Source organism: Anas platyrhynchos, chromosome 2 (genome assembly GCF_047663525.1).
Source record: "Anas platyrhynchos isolate ZD024472 breed Pekin duck chromosome 2, IASCAAS_PekinDuck_T2T, whole genome shotgun sequence".
Classification (NCBI taxonomy): domain Eukaryota; kingdom Metazoa; phylum Chordata; class Aves; order Anseriformes; family Anatidae; genus Anas; species Anas platyrhynchos.
In genome coordinates this window covers 159,129,866-159,156,099 of record NC_092588.1, presented here as the reverse complement: position 1 = coordinate 159,156,099, position 26,234 = coordinate 159,129,866, and the positions used below count along the sequence as shown (strand labels likewise).

Sequence of the window (26,234 nt, the reverse complement as noted above, 5' to 3'; positions counted from 1 at the left end):
TCCTGATTGTATGTATGTATTGGCATATTCGAGTTATTATGTAAAGCAATGTTCTGTATACATGTATTTAGAATGTTTGATGTTCGTGTGTGCGTGTTTGTAGAGCATAGACTCCCCGCGCACCCAGCACTGTTTACTTGCCTTTTATAAATATTCTTTTACGTTACTAAATTCAGAGTTGAGACTTCATTTATAACAACACCCATCCTGGCTCCAGGAAAAGCCTCCTGAGCCTGACGAGCCCTGCTCTTGTCTGGGGGAGGAAGACAGCGCGGACGGTTTGTTTGTGAGAAAGGAGCGGTGGCGAGAAGTACTCAAACTAAAACGCCCTTCATCGGGAGGAGCTTTTTTTGCCTTACTTGGTCAGTTCAGTAACTTTCTGTTTCTGTTCTTGACGACCAATGACTTTGCACATGATCTAGCTCCTAACCAGCTCGTACACGGTCATTTGTTCAACAGAGCTGGTTTGCATGTCACCGAAATCCCCTCCTACTCCCGCTCCCGCTAAATGCTGCCGAACTTTACAGGCAGCTGCCACACTTCAGCCACTGCACCTACAGCAGAAGACCTGTCACCGTCAGAAGCTGCAAAGTTCAGACTTGGGGACAAAAGCGCACAGGTGCCTCTGGTGAGTTATCTGAAATGCTGCTACTGTCATTCCAGGGAGAAAAAAGAAAAAAAGGTTGTAATGCCTGCTTTCAGGGAGGGGGTTATTACTTCCTTAAGTAAAGTTCAGGGAGTCTTTGTCTTCCAGGTGAGAACAGAAAGTCCCTGGAGAATGGAAATCCTGATTGCATTTCTGTAAGGGTGATTTAACAAACTCCTTGTCTTCAGGAGTGTCTGTTCTGGTAGCACTCGCTGGGTCCTCACAGGAGCGTTGACTTCACAAGGGTGTCTGCACCATAGGAATATCAAAAGCGTGAAAAAGTTCTCTGACCTGCCTTAAAGTGTCTAGGAAGAAATTGACTCATTTAAGTTACAATCAAGCTTTTAAATATATTTCCCCCTAAGCGTGCCATATGAACCTTTCACATACTTTCTGATTACTGAAGCCATTCTTAATTTTTTCCTTGTTTTGTGGACAGAACAGTCTTCTTGGGGGTGTTACAATGTAGTACCTGTCCTAGCTTTTTGTTTTAGCTGTGGTTTGTTCTACACGCCTGTTCTGTTGTGGGATTTCCCAGCTGACACGGGTTCTAGTTGTTTCATTGCACATCTGTTTCTTACTGTGATGCCGAGCCACGGAGGCTCAAACGGAGGCTGGTTGGTGCAACCCAGGGCTCGGCAGGGCACGAGCATCTCTCAGCTCAAATGAAGGGCTCAGGTACCCATGGGTCTGGGTGGATCATCTGCTTGGACTGGGGTGCCACGTGTGGTTAGGTGATAAAAGCATTGTTCTCGTGCTGGCAAGGAACAGAAAGCAGAGAGCTGAGGACACGGTCAGGGGCAAGACGTGAACTGTATTGCACCTGGCCCGAGCGCTGTGACCTGAGGAGGTAAGAGGCAAGCACAGCAGCCTCTGCTGGAGCCATGCGAAGTGAGCGGTCTGTGCACCGGGTGGCTCTGAAGGGTCTCGGCATTTGGGGGTACTTTAGGAACTGCTAAGCCTGAGCTAGCTGGCAGGGAGGCAGAGGAAAGACAGCTGAGAAGTGGTGTGGCTTTGCTGTGGATGGGGTAATTCCTCCAGTAATGACTGAATTATTTAGTGACGTGATTTTAGTTTACTTTGAGTAGTGTATAGTCTGTGCTTAGTTTTGGAGCAGTTTATCTTGCTGAAATCACTCGAGGCAGAGTCCAGAGCTGAAACAGGGGCAGGAGACGTGACAGCTGGCACCCATGGCATGATCAGTGGCTGGGACGGACCCTGCACACTGCTCGGGGCTGGGACAGACCCCGCACACCGCTCAGGCTCAGGGCTGGAGGTTCAGGTGCCGGATGAGGGCACTGAACTGACCGTGATTCTGGGCAAAGGCTCCTGCTCCAGTTGGGGGCCGTGCACGTCCTCTGCGAGCTCTCAGGTTTCCCAAAGCACTGCAAGGGTTGCCAGTAACCGATCTGAGTTCCCCTGCCAGCTCCTCGTTCCCCAAGGCATCGGGATCCCCTCCCAAGCTGAGGAGGCGCAGCCCTTGCCCGGGCTGTCCCCATCTGCCACCACGGTGCAGCGAGGCCCAGCCACGCTCCCCTGCCCCTGCGGCCCCTGCTCCTGGGCTGTGCGGGGCTGGCAGAAACGTGCCCTGCCCCTGGCAGGGGGTGCGGGGCTGCCAAACGCTGCTCCCTGCCTCACGGGGTGCGCAGCCATCTTGTGGGTGCGTGTGTTTACCCTCGGCTGTACAACCACTTCCTGCATGCACACACAGCAGGCAGCACGCACACACCGGGTGTGTCAGCGACCCTCATCGTGACCATCATCGGCCTTGTTATCCGCCATGGGGGGAGCACGGGAGACTTTGGCAAACCTTGCTCAAAATCCCTTATTCTTCTTTCAGGCTTCCCCTCGGAGTGAGCTCAAAATGGAAGACGCTAAGATGGAAGGTGAGCGCCTTACCCACTGCACGCAGCAGCTTAGAGTCCCATGGTCACAGAGCCATAGAGTGGCTGCCCCCAGCCCCATCCAGCCTGGCCTTGGGCACTGCCAGGGATGGGGCACCCACAGCTCCTGGGGACAGCCTGCGCCAGGCATCACCACCCTCATAGTAAAGAATTTCTGCCTCGGATCTAACCAAAAACCACCCTCTTCTACCTTAAAGCCGTCACCCCATGTCCTATCCCTACACCCGCTGCCCAAGAGTCCCTCCCAGCCCTCCTGCAGCCCTTGCAGGCACTGAGGGCTGCTGTGATGTCTCCCTAAAGCAGAATTTCACAGAATTTCTGGGCTGGGAGAGACCTCAAGATCATTGAGTCCAACCTCTGATGTGACACTAACAGTCCCCACTAACCCATATCCCTAAGCTCTACATCTAAACGTCTGTTAAAGACTTCCAGGGATGGTGACTCCATCACTTCCCTGGGCAGCCTGTTCCAATGTCTAACAACCCTTTCAGTAAAGAAGTTCTTTCTAACATCCAACCTAAAACTCCCCTGGTGCAAACAGCCTTCTCCTTTAGCAGCCTCCTCATTCAGTCAGCCGGGCGCAGTGCTGCTGAGGGTGAGGCTGGGTTTGCGTCCTCGTGCAGCCTCACGCACGCTTGTGCACGCGGTGCACAGGCCCTCTGGGGAGGCCACGGGCTCGAGGATTTCCCGAGGCTGCCTCTCCTCTTCCCACTCCTTAGGCTGTGCTGTGCCAGGCTCAGGGCACATGGGGCAGCAGCCGTTGGTTACAGCCGGAGGCACAGCGCAGGGTGCAAAGTCCTGCCCCAAAACTTCGCTATCTGTGTGCCTGAGCCAGCTCTGGCCCTGCTGGGGCCGTGCAGGGCAGGCCGAGGGCCTGCAGTGATCCAGCACAGAATCCAGTGGGTGTTTTTTGCTCAGCACGTGACTTCTTGTAAAGGAAGTGCTTCAGCCCAGCTGTTTGAGCACTCTGTGCATTCCTGGGCTGCTGGAGAGCTGCAGCATGCACTTCTGCTTTCTCTTTCTGCCTTTGGAAGAGGTCTGGGTGCTGGCCCTCTGAGGCAGCCTTATCCAGACTCCCCTGGGGTCCCTCTTGTTGCTCCTGATGGTCCCCGGGGACCGCTGCTGGGGCCGCTAACCCTAATTCCTGTGTTTTTGCAGTAAAAACCCTTTCCTTCTCACCCCTGGGAGTGTGGCGTGCAGGGGGTGTCCCGGCACCACAGGGCCGTGGGGTTCAGACACGTGTCTCTGGTTGTTCCCCCAGGACCCAAGCTGAACATCCTGCTCGTGGGCAAAACTGGAAGTGGGAAGAGTGCAACAGGGAACACCATCCTTGGCAAGAGAGCATTTGAAACTATGGTGTCAGTTGATTCAGTAACCAAAAGCTACAGTGCAGAGAGTGCCTCATTCCGTGGAAGAGACATTACCGTTATCGACACTCCTGGCTTTTTTCACACCCAGAGAGCCAATAAGGAAACAGCTGAACTGATTGGAAATGCTCTTCGTCACTTCTATGGAGGGGTGCATGCTATCATCCTGGTGATGCAACTGGCCGATACCAGTAAAGAAGAGGTGGAAGTGGCTGAGTGGGTGACAAAGATTTTCCATACTGAAGCACAGAAGTACACGATCCTGTTATTCACCCGAGCAGAAGATCTTGGGAGTCCAGATGATATCCGCGATTTCGTGGAAAAAAGCACGTACCTCAGTGGGATTGCAGAAAAATGTGGAAATAGGTACATTGCTTTCAGCAACATAGCAGCAGAGCAGAGAAGGAAACAGCAGGTTGCAGACCTCATTAAAATGATTGATGCGATGGTAGAGAAGAACAAAGATGCTCCGTGTTACACGCGAGAAATGCTGGAGGAACATACACGGACGGCTTTTGGAAAGTATTGTACCATACTCTAGCCAACAAGGCTTTGGTCAGACGGGCGATGTTTCCTCTCTTGTGCCTTTCCTGCCGCGCTCTGAAGATCACTCTCTCCTTCCTCTCCTGATGTTTCCTCCTGTCCCGTCAGTGACCTACCTTTTCCCCTGGCCCGTGCCATTGCTCTCCTGACAGGCTGCGAGAGTGCAATGGGTGTCTGGCGACGTGTAATTCTCCTCTGCTGCTCTGTTGTGCTGGGAAGCCGGAGACCTTGGCTGGGTGGCAGAGAGCTGCACTGCCCTGCTGCAGCACCACTGCGCTGACTCTCTCCTCCCTGGTCTGAAGACACGGCAAGCTGAAAGCAATGGGAACATAAGGACTGTGAGATGTGCCCCCTCAGACCAGAGATCAGCCTGGAGTGCTGCTTCCGAGATCAAAGCCTCTTGTCGTCCCCGTGGCAGCCAGGGCTCTAGGAACTTCTCCGGCCTTCGGGAGGGTTCGTGGTGCCAGCCTTGGTCCCTCTGCAGTGGGATGCTGCTGGTGTCACTGGCTGTGCTGCCCCTGCCTTCGCTGGGCAATGCGAGTACTTGTATGTGATCGCTGGGTCTACAGAAACTCATCTAATAAATGCCCATAAATGCCCATAAATGCTGAGGCTTGCTGTGTGGAGAGACGCCCTTCAGTGCACTGTGACCCGCAGTGCTGAAACAGCCATTTGGGAGGGTGGAGAATGGTCCAGGTGCATTCAGGATCAGGCCCAAGCTGCAGCTCCTCCCAGGCTGGGGTTTGGTGGTGGCCATGAGCTGTGCAAGGGCGCGAGGTCTCACTGCTTGCCATGTGAGTGCAGCAGGCACGGGAAGCTCTGTGGCCATACCTGAGCGTGGGGCTGGGGGAGTGCTCAGGGGGGCTGCCTGACTCACCCCAGGTTCTTCTCCCACCCAGAAAGGCTGCGGAAAGCAGCCTAGGAGGGGGGAGGAATCCCAGAACGCCAGGCTGACCTCTTCCTCAAGCGATCACAGTGAGAGAAACTGCTTCAGAGCTAAACACAGACCGTGCATCTCTGCAATTAAATATCTCTGAGGTTGAATTGTTACTGGAGGAAATACCAGAGTTAGTGTAATAGCTGCGTTGTAGGTAGCGCTGTATGGGAATCAGTGTATGTAAATGTACCACTGACCTCCAGTGGCATAAGCAGTATCATTGCTATCCTAAAACCATCCCAGCATGTCCTGAAGGCATCCGGTGCTTACTCCTGGCTGCCCCCATCCCTCTGCATGATGAGAGGAATCACAGAATCCCAGAACCATCTAGACTGGAAGAGCCCTCCAGGATCACCCAGTCCATCCTCTGAGCTAACACTAACCAGTCCTCCACTAAACCATATCACAGAATCACAGAATTTCTAGGTTGGAAGAGACCTCAAGATCATCGAGTCCAACCTCTAACCTAACACAAACAGTCCCCACTAAACCATATCCCTAAGCTCTACATCTAAACGTCTTTTAAAGACCTCCAGGGATGGTGACTCCACCACTTCCCTGGGCAGCCCGTTCCAGTGCCTAAAAACCCTTTCAGTAAGGAAGTTCTTCCTAACATCTAACCTAAAACTCCCTTGGCGCAACTTTAGCCCATTCCCCCTTGTCCTGTCACCAGGCACGTGGGAGAACAGGCCAACCCCCACCTCACTGCAGCCTCCTTTAAGGTATCTGTAGAGAGCGATAAGGTCGCCCCCGAGCCTCCTCTTCTCCAGGCTTAACAAGCCCAGCTCCTTCAGCCGCTCCTCATAGGACTTGTTCTCCAGGCCCCTCAGCAGCTTCGTCGCCCTTCTCTGGACCCGCTCAAGCACCTCGATGTCCTTCTTGTAGCGAGGGGCCCAAAACTGAACACAGTACTCGAAGTGCGGCCTCACCAGAGCCGAGTACAGGGGGACGATCACCTCCCTAGCCCTGCTGGTCACACAGTTTCTGATACAAGCCAGGATGCCGTTGGCCTTCTTGGCCACCTGAGCACACTGCTGGCTCATATTCAGCCGACTGTCCACCATCACTCCCAGGTCCTTCTCTGCCTGGCAGCTCTCCAACCACTCATCTCCCAGCCTGTAGCTCTGCTTGGGGTTATTGCGCCCCAGGTGCAGGACCCGGCACTTGGCCTTGTTGAACTTCGTGCAGTTGACCTCAGCCCATCGGTGCAGCCTATCCAGATCCTCCTGCAGAGCCTTCCTACCCTCGAGCAGATCGACACACGCACCTAGCTTGGTGTCATCTGCAAACTTACTGAGGGTGCACTCAATGCCCTCGTCCAGATCATTGATGAAGATCAGTGATGGAGATATCACTGAGCTCTAAATCTAAACGTCTTTTAAACACCTCCAGGGATGGTGACTCCACCACTTCCCTGGGCAGCCCATCCCAATGCCTCACAACCCTCTCGGTAAAGAAGTTCTTCCTAATAGCCAACCTAAACCTCCCCGGAGCAACTTTAGCCCGTTCCCCCTCGTCCTGTCACCAGGCACGTGGGAGAACAGACCAACCCCCATCTCGCTACAGCCTCCTTTAAGGAATCTGTAGAGTGTGATAAGGTCTCCCCTGAGCCTCCTCTTCTCCAGGCTGAACAAGCCCAGCTCCCTCAGTCGCTCCTCAAAGGGAAGGGGCAGAAGAAGTGTGTTGGAGGGGTTGGGGGCTGTGTGCCACAAACTGCTGGAGACTCTGAGGGCCCCAACACATTTCCTGGGGGTACGGAATACTTCTGCTGACCTGGAAGAAGGCTTGAAATGCAAGCAGCCCTGTAATAATTCTGCACCGCTTGCTTAGAATGGCAAGAAAATGAGCATTTAACCTGAGGATTACGGCAAAATGCAGGCCCTGTGTGCACCTCCACCTGGGGCGTGTCTGTTGCTGTGTTAAGAGCAGCAGCAGTGGTGTGGGTAGGGGGGGTCGCTACAAGAACAAGCCAAGGCTGGGCCTGCTCCCCTCCTCTGCCACACTTTTTCATTTCCAGCCAATTTTTGCATTCAAACACTGGAGCACAGGCAAGGGGGCCCGGGGAAGCACGCTGGGTTAGAAGCAGAGCAGCACTGCGAGGCTCATGCTGAAATGCAGACAGCGAAGTGGACAACTAAGCCCACAGTCACACCTCCAGAGCTGCACGGGATCGAAACCAAGATCTGGGCTGGTGCATGGGTATTTGTAGGCTGCCGAGTGTCCGTGCCAGGAGGCTGGATACTCTCCTGTGCCTGCACCAATGCCGGGCACAGTGGTGCCAGCAGCCATAGTCGTGCTCCAGGCTGCCAGTTCCAACGCTGCCACCAACGCCACTGCCAATGCTGCTGCCACTTCATGGTGGCTGCGAGGGTTCCACGGGGACACTGCCTCTGCTTCAGTGCGGCCACGCTGGGTGTAGATGGTGAGGCCAGCATGGAAGCTGCTTGAAGACATGGGTTGGTGGCGAAACTCTGTGCCACTGGGAGGGTTTCAAGGTGGCCCAGGGCACGCGTGTGCCTGGGTGCTGCAGGAGCCTCATGGGGAGGGTGCTGCTCTCTCCTGCAGCCACCCAGGGACCTGGTGTAGAGGCCATCCCTTTAAAAGATTGAAACCTGAAACCTTTTTCATGGTGATTTGCAAAGCGAGTAACTGGTAAGTGCTTCACATCCGTGAGTTGTACATTAACTTGGCAGTTTGGTTTCACGCTCGGTACATAACCAGTATGTGCTCATTGATTACTGATAAGCTTTTGCTCAGTCAGGCAAAAAAAAAAAAAAAAAAAAGGAAAAGGAAAAGGAGAAATCAATGTCTGGTCAAATAAAATTGTACCTATACGGTATAGAAGAGCGTCAAGTAGGTTGTGAATCTGTAGTATTAAACCAGTGAGGAAACAGGGAGAAATCAGGTGTCGGGAAATAGGGGACATAGGGCTATGGTAAACTTGTGCTGTGCACTCCCGCTTGCAGGATATGAAAAACAAAGTTATGTTTTTGCAGTAGAGAATTACTTTTCTGTATTCCAAGGTAGTTGTGTAGTCATAATAAGGAGAAATGCTAAGTACATGTAGGTAAGTGAACAGTAGAAAGCCTCACTGTTACTAAATAAGGTGGAAGCTTGAGAAAAACAGGATGAGCAGTGTGGGAATAGTAAAACAAAGATCACAGGTTCTTAAAACATAAGAAAAAAAAAAAAAAAAAGGAAAAGGGAGAAATTAAAGGGTTGAAAGAAAGAAGAATTGTACATGTATGGTATAAAGGAGTGTTGAGTAGCTTGTGAACTTGTAGTACTCGGCCAATGAGGAAACAGGGGAGGCAATGACATGTCGGGTAATAGGGAATAAAAGGTTATGATGTGTTTACTATATTGTGCTCCTAATTGGCAGGACGCCTGCCACTGCAGTCATGAATGAAATAGCTTCACAGAACATCCTGTCTGAAGAAAATTATTTGAGATTTTTCTTACAAGGATGCCCACCATTGCAATCGCGATGGTGGAAAACAGCTTCATGGAAGGTCCCATCTAAGAAAATTATTGAGATTATTATCACACCATCAATAGATAAAAGGGGTTAGGGTGCTTCATCGGGGAACACCACCAAGGACCCCCACAGAAAGGAAGGCATGCGCAGGAGGGCCTGAAAAGGAGCCATAAAGAATGATGCCAAATGAGCACAAAACTCAGGTAGATTAGAATGAATTTGTATTAGATCGCTAGAAGAGTCATGAATTTAATGTCTGCATGTAGCCAGGAAGTCGACATTGGCTGTGCTTGATCTGTGGAAACTGCACCGAGCTCTGAGGCCTGAATAAAAGCAATCTCTCTCCTGAGTGCGTGCGAATGGGCTTATTGCACACCGGGTGAAGGATCATAGAGTCATAGAATGGTTGGGGTTGGGAGGGACCTTAAAGATCATCCAACTCCAACCCCCCTGAAACAGACGAGGCTGCCTCCCCCCAGATGAGGTTGGCCAAGGCCCCATCCAGCCTGGCCTTGAACACCTCCATGGATGGGGCATCCACAGCTTCTCTTGGCAGCCTGTGCCATTGCCTCACTACACTGACAGTGAAGCGTTTCCTCCTAATGTCTAGCCTGAAACTGTTTTCTTTTAGTTTAAGAGCATTCCCCCTTGTCCTCCACCACCACCCCAGGTCCTTCTCCTCAGGGCTGCTCTCAATCCACTCCCCACCCAACCTGTATTTGTGCTTGGAATTTCCTCAGCCCAGATTAAGGACCTTGCACTTGGCCTGATTGAACCTCATGAGGCCCGTACAGGCCCACTTCTCAAGCCTGTCCAGGTCCCTCTGGATGGCATCCCATCCCTGCAGGGTGGCAGCTGCACCACCCAGCTCACTGTTGTCAGCAAACTTGCTGGGGGTGCCTCAATTTCACTGTCCGTGTCACTGATGTTTAAATAGTAGCAGCCCCACTACTGGGAAGAAACAACCCGAAGTATCAGTACATGCTGGGGGATGACCCACTCGAGAGGAGCTCTGAGGAGAAGGACCTGGGGGTCCTGGTGGACCACAGGTTGACATGTGCCAGCACTCTGCCCCTGTGGCCAAGAGGGCTAATGGGATCCTAGCGTGCATTAAAAGGAGTGTGGCCAGCAGGTCGAGGGAGGTGATCCTCCCCCTCTATTCTGCCCTGGTCAGGCCTCCCCTGCAGTACTGTGTCCAGTTCTGGGCTCCCCGGTAGAAGAAAGAAAGGGATCTCCTGGAAAGAGTCCAGCGGAGGGCCACAAAGATGGTACGGGACCTGGAGCATCTTCCCTGTGAGGAGAGGCTGAGAGACCTGGGGCTGTTCAGCCTGGAGAAGAGAGAACTGGACAGGACAAGGGGCAATCACCACAAAAAAGAGCACAGACAGTTCCGCACCAACATGCAAAAGATCTTCGTCACAGTAAGGGTGACGGAGCATTGGAACAGGCTGCCCAGGGAGGTTGTGGAGTTTCCTTCTCTGAAGACATTCAAGGCCCGTCTGGACGCCCACCTGGGCAGCCTGCTCTGAGGAACCTGCTTTGGCAGGGGGGTTGGACCTGATGATCTTTCGAGGTCCCTTCCAACCCCTACAGTTCTGTGATTCTGTGATTCACGGATCCTCCTTCGTGCCCTTCTTGAAGACCGGAGTGACGTTGGCTGTCCTCCAGTCTTCAGGCACCTCTCCTGTTCTCTAGGACCTAGTCTTCCTTTTACTGTTTACATACTTTAAAACAAACAAACAAACAAAAAACGTATTATTATCCTTTATCTCTTTTGGACTCAAAGACACACTTCCCGAGGAGGGTGTTCCCCATGGCCATTTTCCCCCCACCAGCCTTCCCAGCCAGGATCAACCTCATCTCCAAGCCCCCACCGACCCCGGGCTGCATGTACACATGATGGATGGCCACAGACTGGCTGCAGAGACAAAGCAGACACCCAGGGCTCCATCAGCAGGTACCCAGATGCTGGGAGCATCACTGACAGCAGAAGGGATTTTCACTAAAAGCGGGGATGGTTTCGAAGCCTCTGTGTGCCCCCGATGCGGGAAGGGCTCGTGGGCTGCAGCTGGGTCAGGCTGCAGTGGCACCGGGACAGATGGGGTCCCCTGGATCGCACTGCACGGACAGCAGCAAGGAACAGAAATTCAAAATAAAAGCCGGAGCTGTGAGCTGCAAGGAGCTGCTGGTCTGTTTCTTCAGTCTCAGCCTCAGTCTGTGCAGGATTACAGGTGTGGGGGAAGGCAGCGTGGTGGCAGGGACCCTCGGGTGGTGGCAGGGACCCTCGGGGCAGTGACACTCATGCAGCCAGGGCCCCGTGTGGGGCTGAGCATGGTGCCCAGGGGCTCCCCTGGGCTGGGGCTGGGGCCATGCCAAGCATAGGAAGTGAGGAGTGGGGAGAAGGGAAAGAGACCAGAGGGGACTGGGGAAGAGCCACTTCCCTGCCCCGCTGCCCTGCGACAGGTCCCCACGCCTCTTCAGAGCCCACCCCACCGGCACGGAGCCTCGTGGCCCCTGGCCTCCCGCCCGTACCTTCCTGCACGTCCTGCACTGGCGTTCGCCTTGTCCCCATGGGACGCTCACAGCCACCAGGAAGTGACAGCGGTGACGGCCGGTGTCAGCCTGGAGAACTGTGCTCATGCCACAAGGGCTGCACCGGCTCCTCCCGCACCAGCCCCCAGCTTGGTTTCGATTCTGTGCAGCCCTGGATGTTCACACAGCTCTAACGCTACCTCCTGTACTTCCTCCAGAAACAGTCCGGCCTCAGAGTTATTTAACTCCCGCAATGATCTGTGCTTAGATTTCAAGCAGTTCCTGCTGCTGGTGGGACTGGAGGCAGAGCCCTGACAGAAGAAGGGGCAGGAGACGAAGCAGCTGCAGCCTGCACCGCGGTCAGGGGCTGGGACGGACCCTGCACGCCTCTTAAGTGTTGCAAAGCTTGCAAGTGGCAAATTTTTCTGCCAGTACCTTGTACTTCTTTCTCCCCACACTCGTGGTGCTCCCTGGCTCCGCAGGCACCTGCAGAGCTGGCAGTGAGAGCTCCGACCCCTGCTCCCACACCCCTGGGTAAAGACAGGGATCTCCTGGAAAGAGTCCAGCGGAGGGCCACAAAAACGATACGGGGCCTGGAGCAGCATCTTCCCTGTGAGGAGAGGCTCAGTGACCTGGGGCTGTTCAGCCTGGAGAAGAGAGGACTGAGAGGGGATCTCCTCAATGTATAAAAATATCTGAGGGGTGGGGACAGAAGGACGTAGCCAACCTCTTCTCAGTGGTTTGTGTGGATAGGACAAGGGGCTATGGCTGCAAGTTACAGCACAGGACATTCCGTACTGACATGTGAAGGAACTTCTTCATGGTGAGGGTGACGGAGCATTGGAACAGGCTGCCCAGGGAGGTTGTGGAGTTTCCTTCTCTGAAGACATTCAAGGCCCGTCTGGATGCCCACCTGGGCAGCCTGCTCTGAGGAATCTGCTTTGGCAGGGGGGTTGGACCTGATGATCTTTCGAGGTCCCTTCCAACCCCTACAGTTCTGTGATTCTGTGATTCATGGATCCTCCTTCGTGCCCTTCTTGAAGACCGGAGTGATGTTGGCTGTCCTCCAGTGTTCAGGCACCTCTCCTGTTCTCTAGGACCTCGTCTTCCTTTTACTGTTTACATACTTTAAACAAACAAACAAACAAACAAACAACTTCTTATTATCCTTTATCTCTTTTGCAAGCTTCATCTCTAGGTGGGCTTTGGCCTTCCTTGTCGCATCCCTGCAGGCCCTGACAACACTTCTATACTCCTCCCACACCCTTTTAAGGGGAGTTCCTCTAATTAGACTGTGGTTGGGGTGATGTTCAAACACAACTTGGCAGGGGCCATCCCTTTAAAAGATCAAAACCTGAAATCTTTTTCATGATGATTTGTAATTGCAAAGTGAGTAACTGGTACATTCTTCACATCCGTGAGGTGTACATTAACTTGGCAGTTTGGTTTCACGCTCAGTACATAACCAGTATGTGTGCATTGTTTACTGATACGCTTTTGCTCAGCCAGGTCCAACGCCTCCCGGGCACACCTTGTTCTGAATTCAGGACTTGCAATTCCTCCCTGAGGGGGAGGAAGGGGTTGCTTTCCTATCTGCACCTGGCAGACTTTGTTATTTACCATCTCAATACTAGCCTACATTGCAGCTACAGTGAAATTGTCTGAAATTGATACCACGGCAGCCTGTACCAGGGCTTCAGCACCCACCCAGCGCAGATGTGAGACCAGGGAGCTGCCCTTTGAGCGAGAGCTCAGGAGCAGCCCCATGTCCACAGAGCACGGCCCTGGGCTCTGGCAGGGCGATGCTGCTGGATGTCCTGCCTTCATGGCACTGCATTCGGGACCTGTCCAGCTCCGAGCATGCACCAGCAGAAGCCCCAGGCCCCGTGCCCAGTGCAGAGCAGGGGTAGGCCGAGAGCCGTCATGGCTCTGCCCTCTGCTGTGCTGCTCCCACTGAGCTGCAGGCCGGGGAGGAAAGCCAAGTGTCCCCTGCCCCATGGCACCCAGGCAACTCTTGGGGACATTGGCTGTGGGGAAGGGCACCAGCCATAAGGCAGGCACGACTAGGCCCAGAGATCCGCTTAGCTGCTGCAGCTGGCACGGCACGGCTTGGCTTGGCATGGCAAGGGGGGCTCTGCCATCCTCCTCTCCTGCCACACACATGGATGCACAGGGACCGAGTGTGGGGCCAAGGGCAGGGCTGTGCATTCCTGCTGGCTGCCAGGGGCCCACATCCGTGCCTCAGAGCACTCCATGTGGGGGAAGACATGGGCACCCTTTCAATTGCTCAGCAAGGACAATGAGGTGCTGGTGTTGACCGAAAAAGTGGATCCTTTCTCCTATGAAGAAAGGCTGAGAGAGATGGGGATGTTCAGCCTGTGGAAGAGGAGGCTCTGGGAACATCTCATTGGGACCTTTCAGTGCTTAAAGGGGTTTAATAAAGAGGATGGAGAAAAAAAAATTATTCGCGTGGATTATGCTGGACAAGGGGGAATGGTCTTAAAATAAAAGAAAATAGCTTTAGGCTAGACATTACGAGGAAACGCTTCACTGTCAGTGTAGTGAGGCAATGGCACAGGCTGCCAAGAGAAGCTGTGGATGCCCCATCCCTGGAGGTGTTCAAGGCCAGGCTGGATGGGCCTTGGCCAACCTCATCTGGGGGGAGGCAGCCTTGTCTGTTTCAGGGGGGTTGGAGTTGGATGATTTTTAAGGTCCCTCCCAACACCAACCATTCTATGACTCTATGATCCTTCACCCGGTGTGCAATAAGCCAATTCGCACGCACTCAGGAGAGATATTGCTTTTATTCAAGCCTCAGAGTTTGGTGCAGTTTCCACAGATCAAGCACAGCCGATGTCGACTTCCTGGCTACATGGAGACATGAAATTCATGACTCTTCTAGCGATCTAATACAAATTCATTCTAATCTACCTGAGTTTTGTGCTCATGTGGCATCATTCTTAATGGCTCCTTTTCAGGAACATCTGCGCATGCCTTCCTTTCTGGGGGGTCCTTGGTGGTGTTCCCCAATGAAGCACCCTAACCCCTTTTATCCATCGATGGCCACATGTCACCGAAGCGCAACCTCAGGCTACTTGCTATTGGCAACTTTCCTTGGTTTCTCCCAGAAGGAGCATTCTGTCCCTGAACAAGGGGAGCCTGGATTAAAAGTTAAACATATTTTGTCCTCTCCTACATATATGATAACTGATTAAAGGGAAGCTCAATAAAAATAGACAATTCCTCTTCGTTTCCAAGGGAGAGTTGGTTCCATTACACTGGGACTTGGGGTCCCGTCTGTGTGTGTGAACGCCTGGTGGGGTGCCCAGAGTCTGGACACAAGGGCATGGGCACTGCTGGAGGCACAAGGACACCCGCTGAGACATCAGGAAAGTCTTTTTTTGCTGTGCGGGTGTCTGAGCGCTGGCACAGGCTGCCCAGAGCAGTGCTGGGGTCTCCATCCCCGGAGATGTCCAACACCCAGTGGACACGGTCCTGGGCAGCCGGCGCTGGGGACCCTGCATGGGCAGGGACAGAACACACGGGGTGCAGAGGTGCCTTCAGCCCCAGGCGTTCAGTGGCTCTGTGGTGCTGGGATTCATCACAGCCGTGCGATAAGGATACCCAGGGTAATCACAATAATGATGAGGACAATCAGCGCACAAGCCAGGACAACTCTCCGGGATGGCCTCCAGCTGAATCGCGCCCTCTTTATCCTGCCTGCTCTGTACCTCTCCATGTGATACGCCACCTTCTCTTCTGTTAAAATGGGCTCCAGGTACATCTCATTGCTGTAGTACCTGTCCCCATTCACCTGCACCATGCAGCGGACCATCCCCATCAGCTCCATGACCTGGTGGTCCCGTTCGGCTCCAACTGCCCGGTTGTTGAAGCCACAGTACCTGTTCCCACATCTCTCGATCAGCTTGCGGAGAGCTTTGTTGTCAGTACAGGATACGTAGTCGTGCAGAGATCTCTCCCCCAGCTCTTCCGCACGGGTGAATATGATGATCGTGTGCTGCAAAACATCAGCTCCAAAGATGTCCTGCAGTCTCTCTGCGGCCTCCTCATCTTCCTGGGTGAATCGGCCCAGCTGGGTCACCAGCAGCAGCGCATGGGGGCCCGGGGAGGACAGCCTGATGCAGCGGATAATTTCTTGGTGCACCTCACTGCTGGGAGATCCAGGGTTGAAAATGTCAGCCGTGTCAACCACCGTGAAGTCCTCGCCATCCCAGTGCCCCTGTGCACTCGCACAGCTCACGGTCACTGGCTGGGTAGACAGCTTGGACTCGAAGACGCATTCCCCGAGGAGGGTGTTCCCCGTGGCGCTTTTCCCCCCACCAGCCTTCCCGGCCAGGATCAGCCTCATCTCCAAGCCCCCACCGACCCCGGGCTGCATGTAGACACGACGGACAGCCACTGTCACACTGCGGAGACAAAAGCAGACACCCAGGGCTCCGTCAGCAGGCACCCAGATGCTGGGAGCATCACTGACAGCAGAAGGGATTTTCATTAAAAGCGGGGATGGTTTCAAAACCTTGCTGCTGGCCTCTGGAGGCTGCAGGGCTCTGTGTGCCCCCGCTGTGGGAAGGGCTCGTGGGCTGCAGCTGGGTCAGGCTGCGGTGGACAGACTGGTTCCCCCCTGCATGCCTGGACATCAGAGCAAGAGCAGTGCAACCAGCATCTGTGGATCGCACTGCCGTGTGTGCAGTCACAGCAGTGCACGGACAGCAGCAAGGAACAGAAATTCAAAATAACAGCTGGAGCAATGAGGTGCTGCAGGGAAACAGAGCCACTGGTCTGTTTCCTCAGTCTCAGCCTCAGTCTGCGCAGTATTTCAGGCACGGGGGAAAGCAGCGGGGTGGCAGGGATCCTTTGGTAGTGGCAAGAACCCTCGGGGCAGTGACACTCGTGCAGCCGGGGCCCCGTGTGGGGCTGAGCATGGTGCCCAGGGAATGGGGCCATGCCAAGCATGGGGAGCGAGGAGTGGGGAGAAGGGAAAGAGAGGAGGGGACAGGGAAGAGCCATTTCCCTGCCCCGCTGCGCTGCTCCATGTCCCCAGGCCCCCTCAGAGCCCTCCCCGCCGGCACGGAGCCTCACGGCCCCTGGCCTCCCGCCCGTACCTTCCTGCACGTCCTGTGCTGGCGTTCGCCTTGTCCCTGCGGGACGCTCACAGCCACCAGGAAGTGACAGCGGAGATGGCCGGTGTCAGCCTGGAGAACTGTGCTCATGCCACAAGGGCAGCACCGGCTCCTCCCGCACCAGCCCCCAGCTTGGTTTCGATTCTGTGCAGCCCTGGAGGTGCGGGCAACTCTAACGCTACTTCCTGTAATTCCTGTAATTCCTCCAGAAACAATCCAGCCTCAGAGTTATTTAACTCCTGCGATCATATGTGTTTATTTTCCAAGCAGTTCCTGCTGCTGGTGGGACTGGAGGCAGAGCCCTGACGGAAGAAGGGGCAGGAGACGAGGCAGCTGCAGCCTGCACCGCGATCAGTGGCTGGGACAGACCCCGCACACCGCTCAGGCTCAGGGCTGGAGGTTCAGGTGCAGGACGAGGGCACTGAACTGACCGTGATTCTGGACAGAGGCTCCTGCTCTAGTTAGGGGCCATGCACATCCTATGCGAGCTCGGCAGTTTTCCCAAAGCACTGCAAGGGTTGCCAGTGACCAAGCTGAGTTCCCCTGCCAGCTCCTCGTTCCCCAAGGCATCAGGATCCCCTCCCAAGCTGAGGAGGAGCAGCCCTTGCCCGGGCTGTCCCCATCTGCCACCACGGTGCAGCGAGGCCCAGCCACTCTCCCCTGCCCCTGCGGCCCCTGCTCCTGCGCTGTGCAGGGCTGGCAGAAACGTGCCCTGCCCCTGGCACGGGGTGCGGGGCTGCCAAACGCTGCTCCCTGCCTCACGGGGTGTGTGCATTTATTCTCGGCTGGACAACCACTTCCTGCATGCACACACTCAGGCAGCACGCACATACCAGATGTTTTAGTGACCCGAAGGTCGCACATGCAAAAGACGACCGAAGAGGACCGGGAAATCTACCCCAGCATATCCACTGGTTATAAAAATAGAGCTGGAGAAGGAGGGAAAAGAGGTGGAACTTATGGTAGATGCATGAGCAACATACTCAGTTTTAAATAAAGCATTAGTATCAGTGGGGAATGATTACGTTGTAGTGAAGGGGGCAACTGGCCAATCTGCAATAGCATATTTCTGCAAACCATTGAAATATAAGTATGGGAAACAGTGGGGCATTCACAAGTTCCTATACATGCTCAACTCTCCGGAGTCACGCCTAGGAAGAGATTTATTGGAAAGATTACAAGCAAACATTTCATTTAAAAATGGGGAGATTATTCTGGAGGTAAATGATCAAAGATACGTGGAAGTGTTGAGTTTGATATTGACAGCTATTGAGACCAAAGAGGAAATTAGCGAGGAAATCCTAAGTCAAATGTTTTCCAGAGTACGATCTAATGTACCAGGGAAGGCGAAAAATGCACTTCAACAGTACCCCTTGAAAAAGGAAGATAGAGAAGGACTTAGCCCGATAATTGATTAACATGCTTAACACCAGAGCTAACTTGGTTTACCATTTTAGACCTGAAGGATGCCTTCTTTTGCCTCCCTCTCCAAGAAGACGGTCAGAAAATCTTTGCATTTGATTGGAAAGGCCCTAAGAGTGGGCGCAAAACACAGCTCACATGGACAAGGTTCCCTCAGGGCTTTAAGAACTCTCTCACCTTGTTCGGAGACCAACTTGCAAAGGACTTGGAGACCTGGGAAGTCCCATCAGGAGAAGGATGGCTGTTGCAGTACGTAGATGACTTCCTAATAGCCACCCAGACAGAAGCATGCGTGGCCTGGACGGTAAGCCTCCTAAACTTTCTGGGACTACAGGGGTACAGGGTATTGAAGCAGAAGGCCCAGGTGGTTAAGCAGAAGTTGATCTACATGGGTTATGAGGTTAGTGCCGGACAACAGACCTTGAGGCAAGATCGTAAAGAAGCGATATGTTAAACCCCAAAACCTGAGAAAATAAAAGTACTGCAAACCTTTTTGGGAATGACAGGGTGGTGCAGATTGTGGATCTATAATTACAGATCGCTTGTAAAACCGCTGAATGTGCTCATTGCAAATGGGAACAGGGAACTCCAATGGACAAAGGAGGTCACAGGAGCTTAGGACTGTCAGGAATGTGTTAACAATTCGTGTCCATAAAGAACAATTCTGTTTGAATCCTGTCGGCCTCTGGGCCCTGCACTGGCAATTTAATTCTTGAACCACAGATGCAGTGTGTCCCAGTCTCCCCCTCATTCTAGTCAATTTATCACGTCTTCAGAAAACACTCCTTAAATTTATGAACCTGTTTGCTTTTGTTATTCCGGACTTTTATTTCTAACAGTTACAGCCTTTTTTCCTGTCTTCTTCGAGATTAACTTAACACTGCTATAGATGTGTCTGTGAATGGCTGGGGAAGAATGTTTTAATTACTCGTGAAGCATCAAATAAGAAAGCTGTTTGTGTTTGATGTCTGGTAGTTTCAGAACAACTGATAACAACTAGTGACTGTTATGGGATACTATGTGGATCTTTGGTATCTGGCCAAGGGGCCAAGAGATTAAGAGGAAGGAAAAAGAAGCTGAAGGACGGTTGGGAGACAAGACCTGCAGAGAGTGTACAGAGAGTGTTCCATAAACTTGGAATAGTGCCGAGTGAGTACAAAGGTGAGAGGAAGACTACGAGCCTTCAGCATGAAAGACCCCTAGAGACCCCCAGAGGAGACTGATGTGCATGCTCCAGTAGGAGGAACTGGACCCCGGAAGCTAATTATAATAATCTATTTTTTTAGAAGTAGTAATGAATATGTATTAGTCTAGGTGCATAAAAATCAGCTGCTTGATATAACTGGTGTGCGTCCTGGTGGAGCGGAGACTCCCGGTGCACCCAGCGCTGTTTGCTTACCTCTATTCCTTTATATTCTTTTAATAAATCCTATTTTTTTTATTTAATCCTAATTTGAATCCTGAGCCATTTATAACAGGACCAACTAAAGAAGGCCCTCATGTCAGCTCCAGCTCTGGGACTTCCAGGTGTAAATAAACCATTCTTCCTTTTCTCCCATGAGAAACAAGGGATTGCCCTGGGAACACTAGCACAGGACCTGGGCCCATATCGAAGGGCAGTTGCTTATTTTTGTAAGCAGTTGGATGCTACCACCAAGGGATGGCTGGGATGCCTCAGAGATGTTGCAGCAGTGGTGCTAAATATCCAGGAAGCACGCAAGTACACCTTGGGACAGAAGATAACTGTGCTAGTGTCTCACACAGTGTCCACAGTGCTGGAAGTGGAAGGCGGTCACTGGCTTTCCCCACAAAGGCTCCAGAAATCAGCAGAAACCAAGGGGAGCCAGTACACCATGAGTGCCTGGAGACCATTGAAGCTACCTACTCCAGCCATCCAGATCTGAAGGACACTCCTTTTGATGATGTGGAAATATCATGATGAGCATACTGATGAGCAGCTACGTCATCAGTAGAAAACGACATGCTGGGTATGCAGTTACCACTTGCAAAGACGTAATAGAATTTGAAAAATAAATATCTATAGGGACTAAATAATGAGATTATTGGAAGCAGTTCAGCTGCCTGAAAAGGTAGCAATCATGCACACTGAGGCACACCAGAAGGCGAGCTCAGAATTGGAAGAAGGAAATGATCTGGCAGACAGAGAGGCAAAAGAAGCAGCAGAAGGTGAGGTGGCAACTGAGGGAGCCCTGATTCCAGACAGGCAAATTCTCCTCGAAGGTAAGCTTGTATATAACAAAAAGGATAGAAAATTAATCGAAGGTCAGAAGGGAAAATATAACCAAGAGGGATGGACTATTACCAAAGACAGGAAGGGAAGCTAGTCATCCCCTCCAATTTATTGCGGTCACTGGTAAAGAAAGAACACCAGAAAACACATTGGGGAATAGATGCTTTGTATAACTATCTAATTGAAAAAAAAAAAATATTGCCAGAACCTTATATGCTACCATCACTCAAATAACTGAACAATGTGATCTTTGTCTCCAGACTAACCCCAACATTGCCCCCAAACCACAACTGTGTCAAATTGGAAAAGGCCATGGGCACGGGCAACAGTGGCAAATTGACCTTTCTGAACTTCCAAGAAAAGGGGGGTGTCGATATTTACTGGTGTTAACAGACAGATACCTTTTCAGGATGGCCAGAGGCTTTCCCCACTAGGACTGCCAAAGCCTGAGAGGTAACTAAGTCTCTTGTAGAGAAAACTTTGAAGCCACAGTGGGAAGGACTATACCAGGTGCTCCTTACAGCCTTCACCACAATTAAGATAAAGGAACAGAGTGCCTGGATTCACCATTCTCAAGTGAAGAAAGCTCCAGAACCCCCTGGAAAGTAACGCCAGGTGACGGTGAACTGAAACTAAAGCTCAGTCGAGTAAAATGAGGACATTATGGTCAAGAGTATTTAGTAATATAGTCAGCAGGAGTCTAGTTAACAGAATTGTTTTATTTCTATGGCTTATAAATTGTAATTGTGATTCAAGAAGGTGCCTCTAGGATAATAGAGAATGGTTAGTGGCCTTGGTCCGAAGCTGTAACAATAGAGGATAGAGCATTAATGGAAAGTTAGCAGTTGCGGTTATTTGGCGAACAAATGGTGACCATTTATGTACATTACAAGAATGGCAAAAATTAGGGAAAGAATGGACACACCAAAGAACCTTAGGGGACGAAAATAAAATAGGGTACTGAATGATTAATGGAATGACCCACGAGAAAGTAATGGGGATTTTAGTAAAACTGATTTCCAAAAGTGGCTAACAAGAACGTTGCATCTGCCCAGGTAAATCAGATTGCTGGTATAATTTTATATTAACACAGACTGTAATCATTAGCTGTTTTTGGCTGTACTTCCTACAACAGTGAGACAAAACTAAAACAGCCCCTACAATCATCCTTAATGGCATTGGGAACTAGCCAATGGCAAGTTTCAAAGGTATTACCGAGATGGGAAAAGGCTGAAGACCAAGACCACAAACTAATAATAGATGCACTTAGTATGGTTCAAGATAATGCATCTTTAGCTCTTTGTCGTATACAAGCACAGTTATGGATTCAGGCAACGGCTGCCTTGATCATTAGGGAAGGAAGTGAAGGCATTTTTCCGGCTGAAGTCCAAAAGACTGTTTGGGACAATGCCAATGATTTTGAGAAATTCCAATCTTGGTGGACTCTGGTAAATTTTACCTATGATCCCATTGTTAACAAGGCTACTGCCTTTGTGCTTACTATACGTAATGCCACAGTTTATGTTATCCACCCCATCATTGCACTAGGATTAAACCATGAGGAGACAGTGCTCTGTCCTTCAGAGCATAGAACATGGGCACGGATGGAGAATGGGAGATGGCAGTCTGTAAATCTAGAATCATGTGTTACCTGGGAACAGCAAGGATTTATTTGTGAAAGTAATACAATTGATGCTCAGGATGTATGTCTTGACACGGAGCAAGGTGTTTGCCACTTTGAAATTCATCCAAATACTAGTCAAAAGACTGTGCTTGTATATATCGGTCAAGGCTATGTGTGTTTAAGAACTGCTTGTGATTTTGTAGAAGTAGATAAGGAGAACATAACCCTCCCTAGCAAAAATCATTCTAACATTTGTATTTGTAACTTTGTTAGAATCATCGGGTGTCATTTTCTGTATTTGGCACCAGTGGTATCCTGCCAGTTGATCAAGTCTAACAACACAATGTACACTCTAATCACTGTCCATCATGATACAAAGGCAAAGAGCAAAACAGGACACAAATCACAACTGGTGGGATACACTCTTTGGATGGTCGCCCACTGCAACTGGGATTTTGAACACATTGTGTCACCCAATTATTGGTTTATAGATATTAGTTGGCATAAGTTTGATATTGTCTTTGTAATATTTGTTTGGAATTGGAAATCGTTAAAATGAATGTCTATATTAGCTTCCTTGACAAAAGTGCATGGCAAGGCATTGAGGGGTACATACCATAGAGACTGAGAAGAAGAATTTTTGTATTAACTAAAAGAATTTAGTAGATTTTCCAGAAAAGGGAGGACTGAATCATAGGGATTAGAAATTAGAGAGTGATTGACTAAGAATGAATAGGTGCTATATTTCATAGAATCATAGAATCATAGAATATCCTGAGTTGGAAGGGACCCTTAAGGATCATCAAGTCCAACTCTTGACACCGCACAGGTCTACCCAAAAGTTCAGACCATGTGACTAAGTGCACAGTCCAATCTCTTCTTAAATTCAGACAGGCTCGGTGCAGTGACCACTTCCCTGGGGAGCCTGTTCCAGTGTGCAACCACTCTCTCTGTGAAGAACTTCCTCCTGATGTCAAGCCTAAACTTCCCCTGCCTCAGCTTAACCCCGTTCCCGCGGGTCCTGTCGCTGGTGTTAATGGAGAAAAGGTCTCCTGCCTCTCGACACCCCCTTACGAGGAAGTTGTAGACTGCGATGAGGTCTCCCCTCAGCCTCCTCTTCTCCAGGCTGAACAGGCCCAGTGCCCTCAGCCGTTCCTCGTACGTCTTCCCCTCCAGGCCTTTCACCATCTTCGTAGCACTCCTCTGGACACCCTCCAACAGCTTCATGTCCTTTTTATACTGTGGTGCCCAGAACTGCACACAGTACTCGAGGTGAGGCCGCACCATATATTTGCAATTTACTGCGCCTGTGCTGCGCTTAGGCCTCCAGATAACAGGAGCCCTTCGGACCCCAAGAAGCAGATCAAAACAACCTTATGGCCCAGATTGTGACCAAGGCCTCAGAGAGCATGCGCAAAGAGATGTGGTGAAAAGTTCAATCCTGATGAAGACATCTTACTTCATCCCCACGACCCTCAGCGCCCACCACCACAAGGCACCGCGCAAGCGCAGATGGTAGTAGTTTATGGAAACGATGTCTTGTAACTAATTTTAATACTAAGCGGGGACAGGTTATGCATATGTATAGGCGTATTGGGAAACCTCATGCATACGTAACTCTTTACCGCATATAACCACGACAAGTTACTGCGTTAGGGGTGGATGACTTTTTTGGGACTACCCCCCGTGCTGCCCAGCTCTGAATAAACATACCTACTGTACACTCTTAGTGACTGTGGAGTCAGCATTCCGTGAGTCAGCTGTGAGGTCTCCCCGCAGCCTTCTCCTTTAGCAGCCTCCTCATTGAGTCAGCTGGGTGCAGTGCTGCTGAGGGTGAGGCTGGGTTTGCATCCTCATGCAGCCTCACGCATGCTTGTGCATGCGGTGCACAGGCCCTCTGGGGAGGCCACGGGCTCGAGGATTTCCCGAGGCTGCCTCTCCTCTTCCCACTCCTTAGGCTGTGCTGTGCCAGGCTCAGGGCACATGGGGCAGCAGCCGTTGGTTACAGCCGGAGGCACAGCGCAGGGTGCAAAGTCCTGCCCCAAAACCTCGCTATCTGTGTGCCTGAGCCAGCTCTGGCCCTGCTGGGGCCATGCAGGGCAGGCCGGGGGCCTACGGTGATCCAGCACAGAATCCAGTGGGTGTTTTTGTCTCAGCACGTGACTTCTTGTAAAGGGAGTGCTTCAGCCCGGCTGTTTGAGCACTCTGTGCATTCCTGGGCTGCTGGGGAGCTGCAGCATGCACTTCTGCTTTCTCTTTCTGCCTTTGGAAGAGGTCTGGGTGCTGGCCCTCTGAGGCAGCCTTATCCAGACTCCCCTGGGGTCCCTCGTGTTGCTCCTGATGGTCCCCGGGGACCGCTGCTGGGGCCGCTAACCCTAATTCCTGTGTTTTTGCAGTAAAAACCCTTTCCTTCTCACCCCTGATAGCGTGGCGTGCAGGGGATGTCCCGGCACCACAGGGCTGTGAGGTTCAGACACGTGTCTCTGGTTGTTCCCCCAGGACCCAAGCTGAACATCCTGCTCGTGGGCAAAACTGGAAGTGGGAAGAGTGCAACAGGGAACACCATCCTTGGGAAGAAAGCATTTGAATCTATGGTGTCAGCAGATTCAGTGACCAAGAGCTACAGTTCAGACACTGCCTCATTCCGTGGAAGAGAAATTGCCGTTATCGACACTCCTGGCCTTTTTGACACCCAGAGAGCCAATAAGGAAACAGCTGAACTGATTGGAAATGCTCTTCGTCACTTCTATGGAGGGGTGCATGCTATCATCCTGGTGATGCATCTGGCCCACATCAGTAAAGAAGAGGTGGAAGTGGCTGAGCGCATGACAAAGACTTTCCATACTGAGGCACAGAAGTACATGATCCTGTTATTCACCCGAGCAGAAGATCTTGAGAGTCCAGATGATATCCACAATTTTGTGAAATATAACGAATACCTCAGCGGGATTGCCAAAAAATGTGAAAATAGGTACATTGCTTTCAGCAACATAGCAGCAGAGCAGAGAAGGAAACAGCAGGTTGCAGACCTCATTAAAATGATTGATGCGATGGTAGAGAAGAACAAAGATGCTCCGTGTTACACGCGAGAAATGCTGGAGAAAGACACACGGACAGCTTTTGAAAAGTATTGTCCTATACTCTAGCCAACAAGGCTTTGGTCAGACGGGTGATGATTCCTCTCTTGTGCCTTTCCTGCCACGCTCTGAAGATCACTCTCTCCTTCCTCTCTTGATGTTTCCTCCTGTCCCGTCAGTGACCTACCTTTTCCCCTGGCCCGTGCCATTGCTCTCCTGACAGGCTGCGAGAGTGCAAAGGGTGTCTGGTGACAAGTAATTACAGAATCACAGAATCACAGAATTTCTAGGTTGGAAGAGACCTCAAGATCATCGAGTCCAACCTCTGACCTAACACTAACAGTCCCCACTAAACCATATCCCTAAGCTCTACATCTAAACGTCTTTTAAAGACTTCCAGGGATGGTGACTCCACCACTTCCCTGGGCAGCCTGTTCCAATGTCTAACAACCCTTTCGGTAAAGAAGTTCTTCCTAACATCCAACCTAAAACTCCACTGGCGCAACTTTAGCCCATTCCCCCTCGTCCTGTCACCAGGCACGCGGGAGAGGCCAATCCCCACCTCACTACAGCCTCCTTTAAGGTATCTGTAAAGAGCGATAAGGTCGCCCCTGAGCCTCCTCTTCTCCAGGCTGAACAAGCCCAGCTCCTTCAGCCGCTCCTCATAGGACTTGTTCTCCAGGCCCCTCAGCAGCTTCGTCGCCCTTCTTTGGACCTGCTCAAGCACCTCGATGTCCTTCTTGTAGCGAGGGGCCCAAAACTGAACACAGTACTCGAAGTGCGGCCTCACCAGAGCCGAGTACAGGGGGACAATCACCTCCCTAGCCCTGCTGGTCACACTGCTTCTGATACAAGCCAGGATGCCGTTGGCCTTCTTGGCCACCTGAGCACACTGCTGGCTCATATTCAGCCGACTGTCCACCATCACTCCCAGGTCCTTCTCTGCCTGGCAGCTCTCCAACCACTCATCTCCCAGCCTGTAACTCTGCGTGGGGTTATTGCGCCCCAGGTGGAGGACCTGGCACTTGGCCTTGTTGAACTTCATGCAGTTGACCTCAGCCCATCGGTGCAGCCTATCCAGATCCTCCTGCAGAGCCTTCCTACCCTAGAGCAGATCGACACATGCACCTAACTTGGTGTCATCTGCAAACTTACTGAGGGTGCACTCAATGCCCTCATCCAGGTCATCGATGAAGATATGAAAGAGGTACAGCCCCAGCACCGAGCCCTGGGGAACGCCACTAGTGACTGGCCTCCAACTGGACTTGACTCCAGTTCTCCTCTGCTACTCTGTCTCTGCATTGCTCTGTCA

At 51.7% G+C, this 26,234-nt stretch overlaps 3 protein-coding genes across 8 annotated transcripts in view; 1 reads left to right on the top strand and 2 right to left on the bottom strand.

Annotated features, from left to right (window-relative positions):
- LOC113842971 (GTPase IMAP family member 2-like) overlaps nt 1–26,234 on the bottom strand; it is a 59,578-nt gene that overhangs the window by 18,637 nt on the left and 14,707 nt on the right. The window lies entirely within an intron of this gene.
- On the top strand, nt 372–25,154 carry LOC113841465 (GTPase IMAP family member 8-like). Its single transcript, XM_038174503.2, has 6 exons — nt 372–628; nt 2,487–2,532; nt 3,812–4,439; nt 7,607–7,620; nt 13,581–13,609; nt 24,353–25,154. Exons 1-6 carry the CDS (start codon nt 509–511, stop codon nt 24,989–24,991), a joined length of 1,476 nt encoding a protein of 491 aa, XP_038030431.2. The 5' UTR covers nt 372–508; the 3' UTR covers nt 24,992–25,154.
- On the bottom strand, nt 14,193–23,608 carry LOC113842963 (GTPase IMAP family member 1-like). 2 transcript variants are annotated; one of them, XM_038174479.2, is made up of 2 exons: nt 23,559–23,608; nt 14,193–15,834 (listed from the first exon to the last, which is right to left on the bottom strand). In XM_038174479.2, the coding sequence occupies exons 1-2, from the start codon at nt 23,591–23,593 to the stop codon at nt 15,009–15,011; spliced, it is 861 nt and encodes a 286-aa protein (XP_038030407.2). In that variant the 5' UTR covers nt 23,594–23,608; the 3' UTR covers nt 14,193–15,008. The 2 variants fall into 2 exon arrangements, with proteins under 2 accessions (XP_038030407.2, XP_038030408.2); XM_038174480.2 differs by lacking the exon at nt 23,559–23,608 and adding an exon at nt 16,531–17,338.

Coding starts and splice junctions, on each gene's coding strand:
- LOC113841465 (XM_038174503.2), top strand. CDS start 509: ATGCTGCCGAACTTTACAGGCAGCTGCCACACTTCAGCCACTGCACCT. Junction 2,533..3,811: donor GGAAGACGCTAAGATGGAAG/GTGAGCGCCTTA, acceptor TTGTTCCCCCAG/GACCCAAGCTGAACATCCTG. Junction 13,610..24,352: donor GTGGGGCCAAGGGCAGGGCT/GTGCATTCCTGC, acceptor CCAGGACCCAAG/CTGAACATCCTGCTCGTGGG.
- LOC113842963 (XM_038174479.2), bottom strand. CDS start 23,593: ATGCTGACTCCACAGTCACTAAGAGTGTACAGTAG. Junction 15,835..23,558: donor TCACTAAGAGTGTACAGTAG/GTATGTTTATTC, acceptor TTGTCTCCGCAG/TGTGACAGTGGCTGTCCGTC.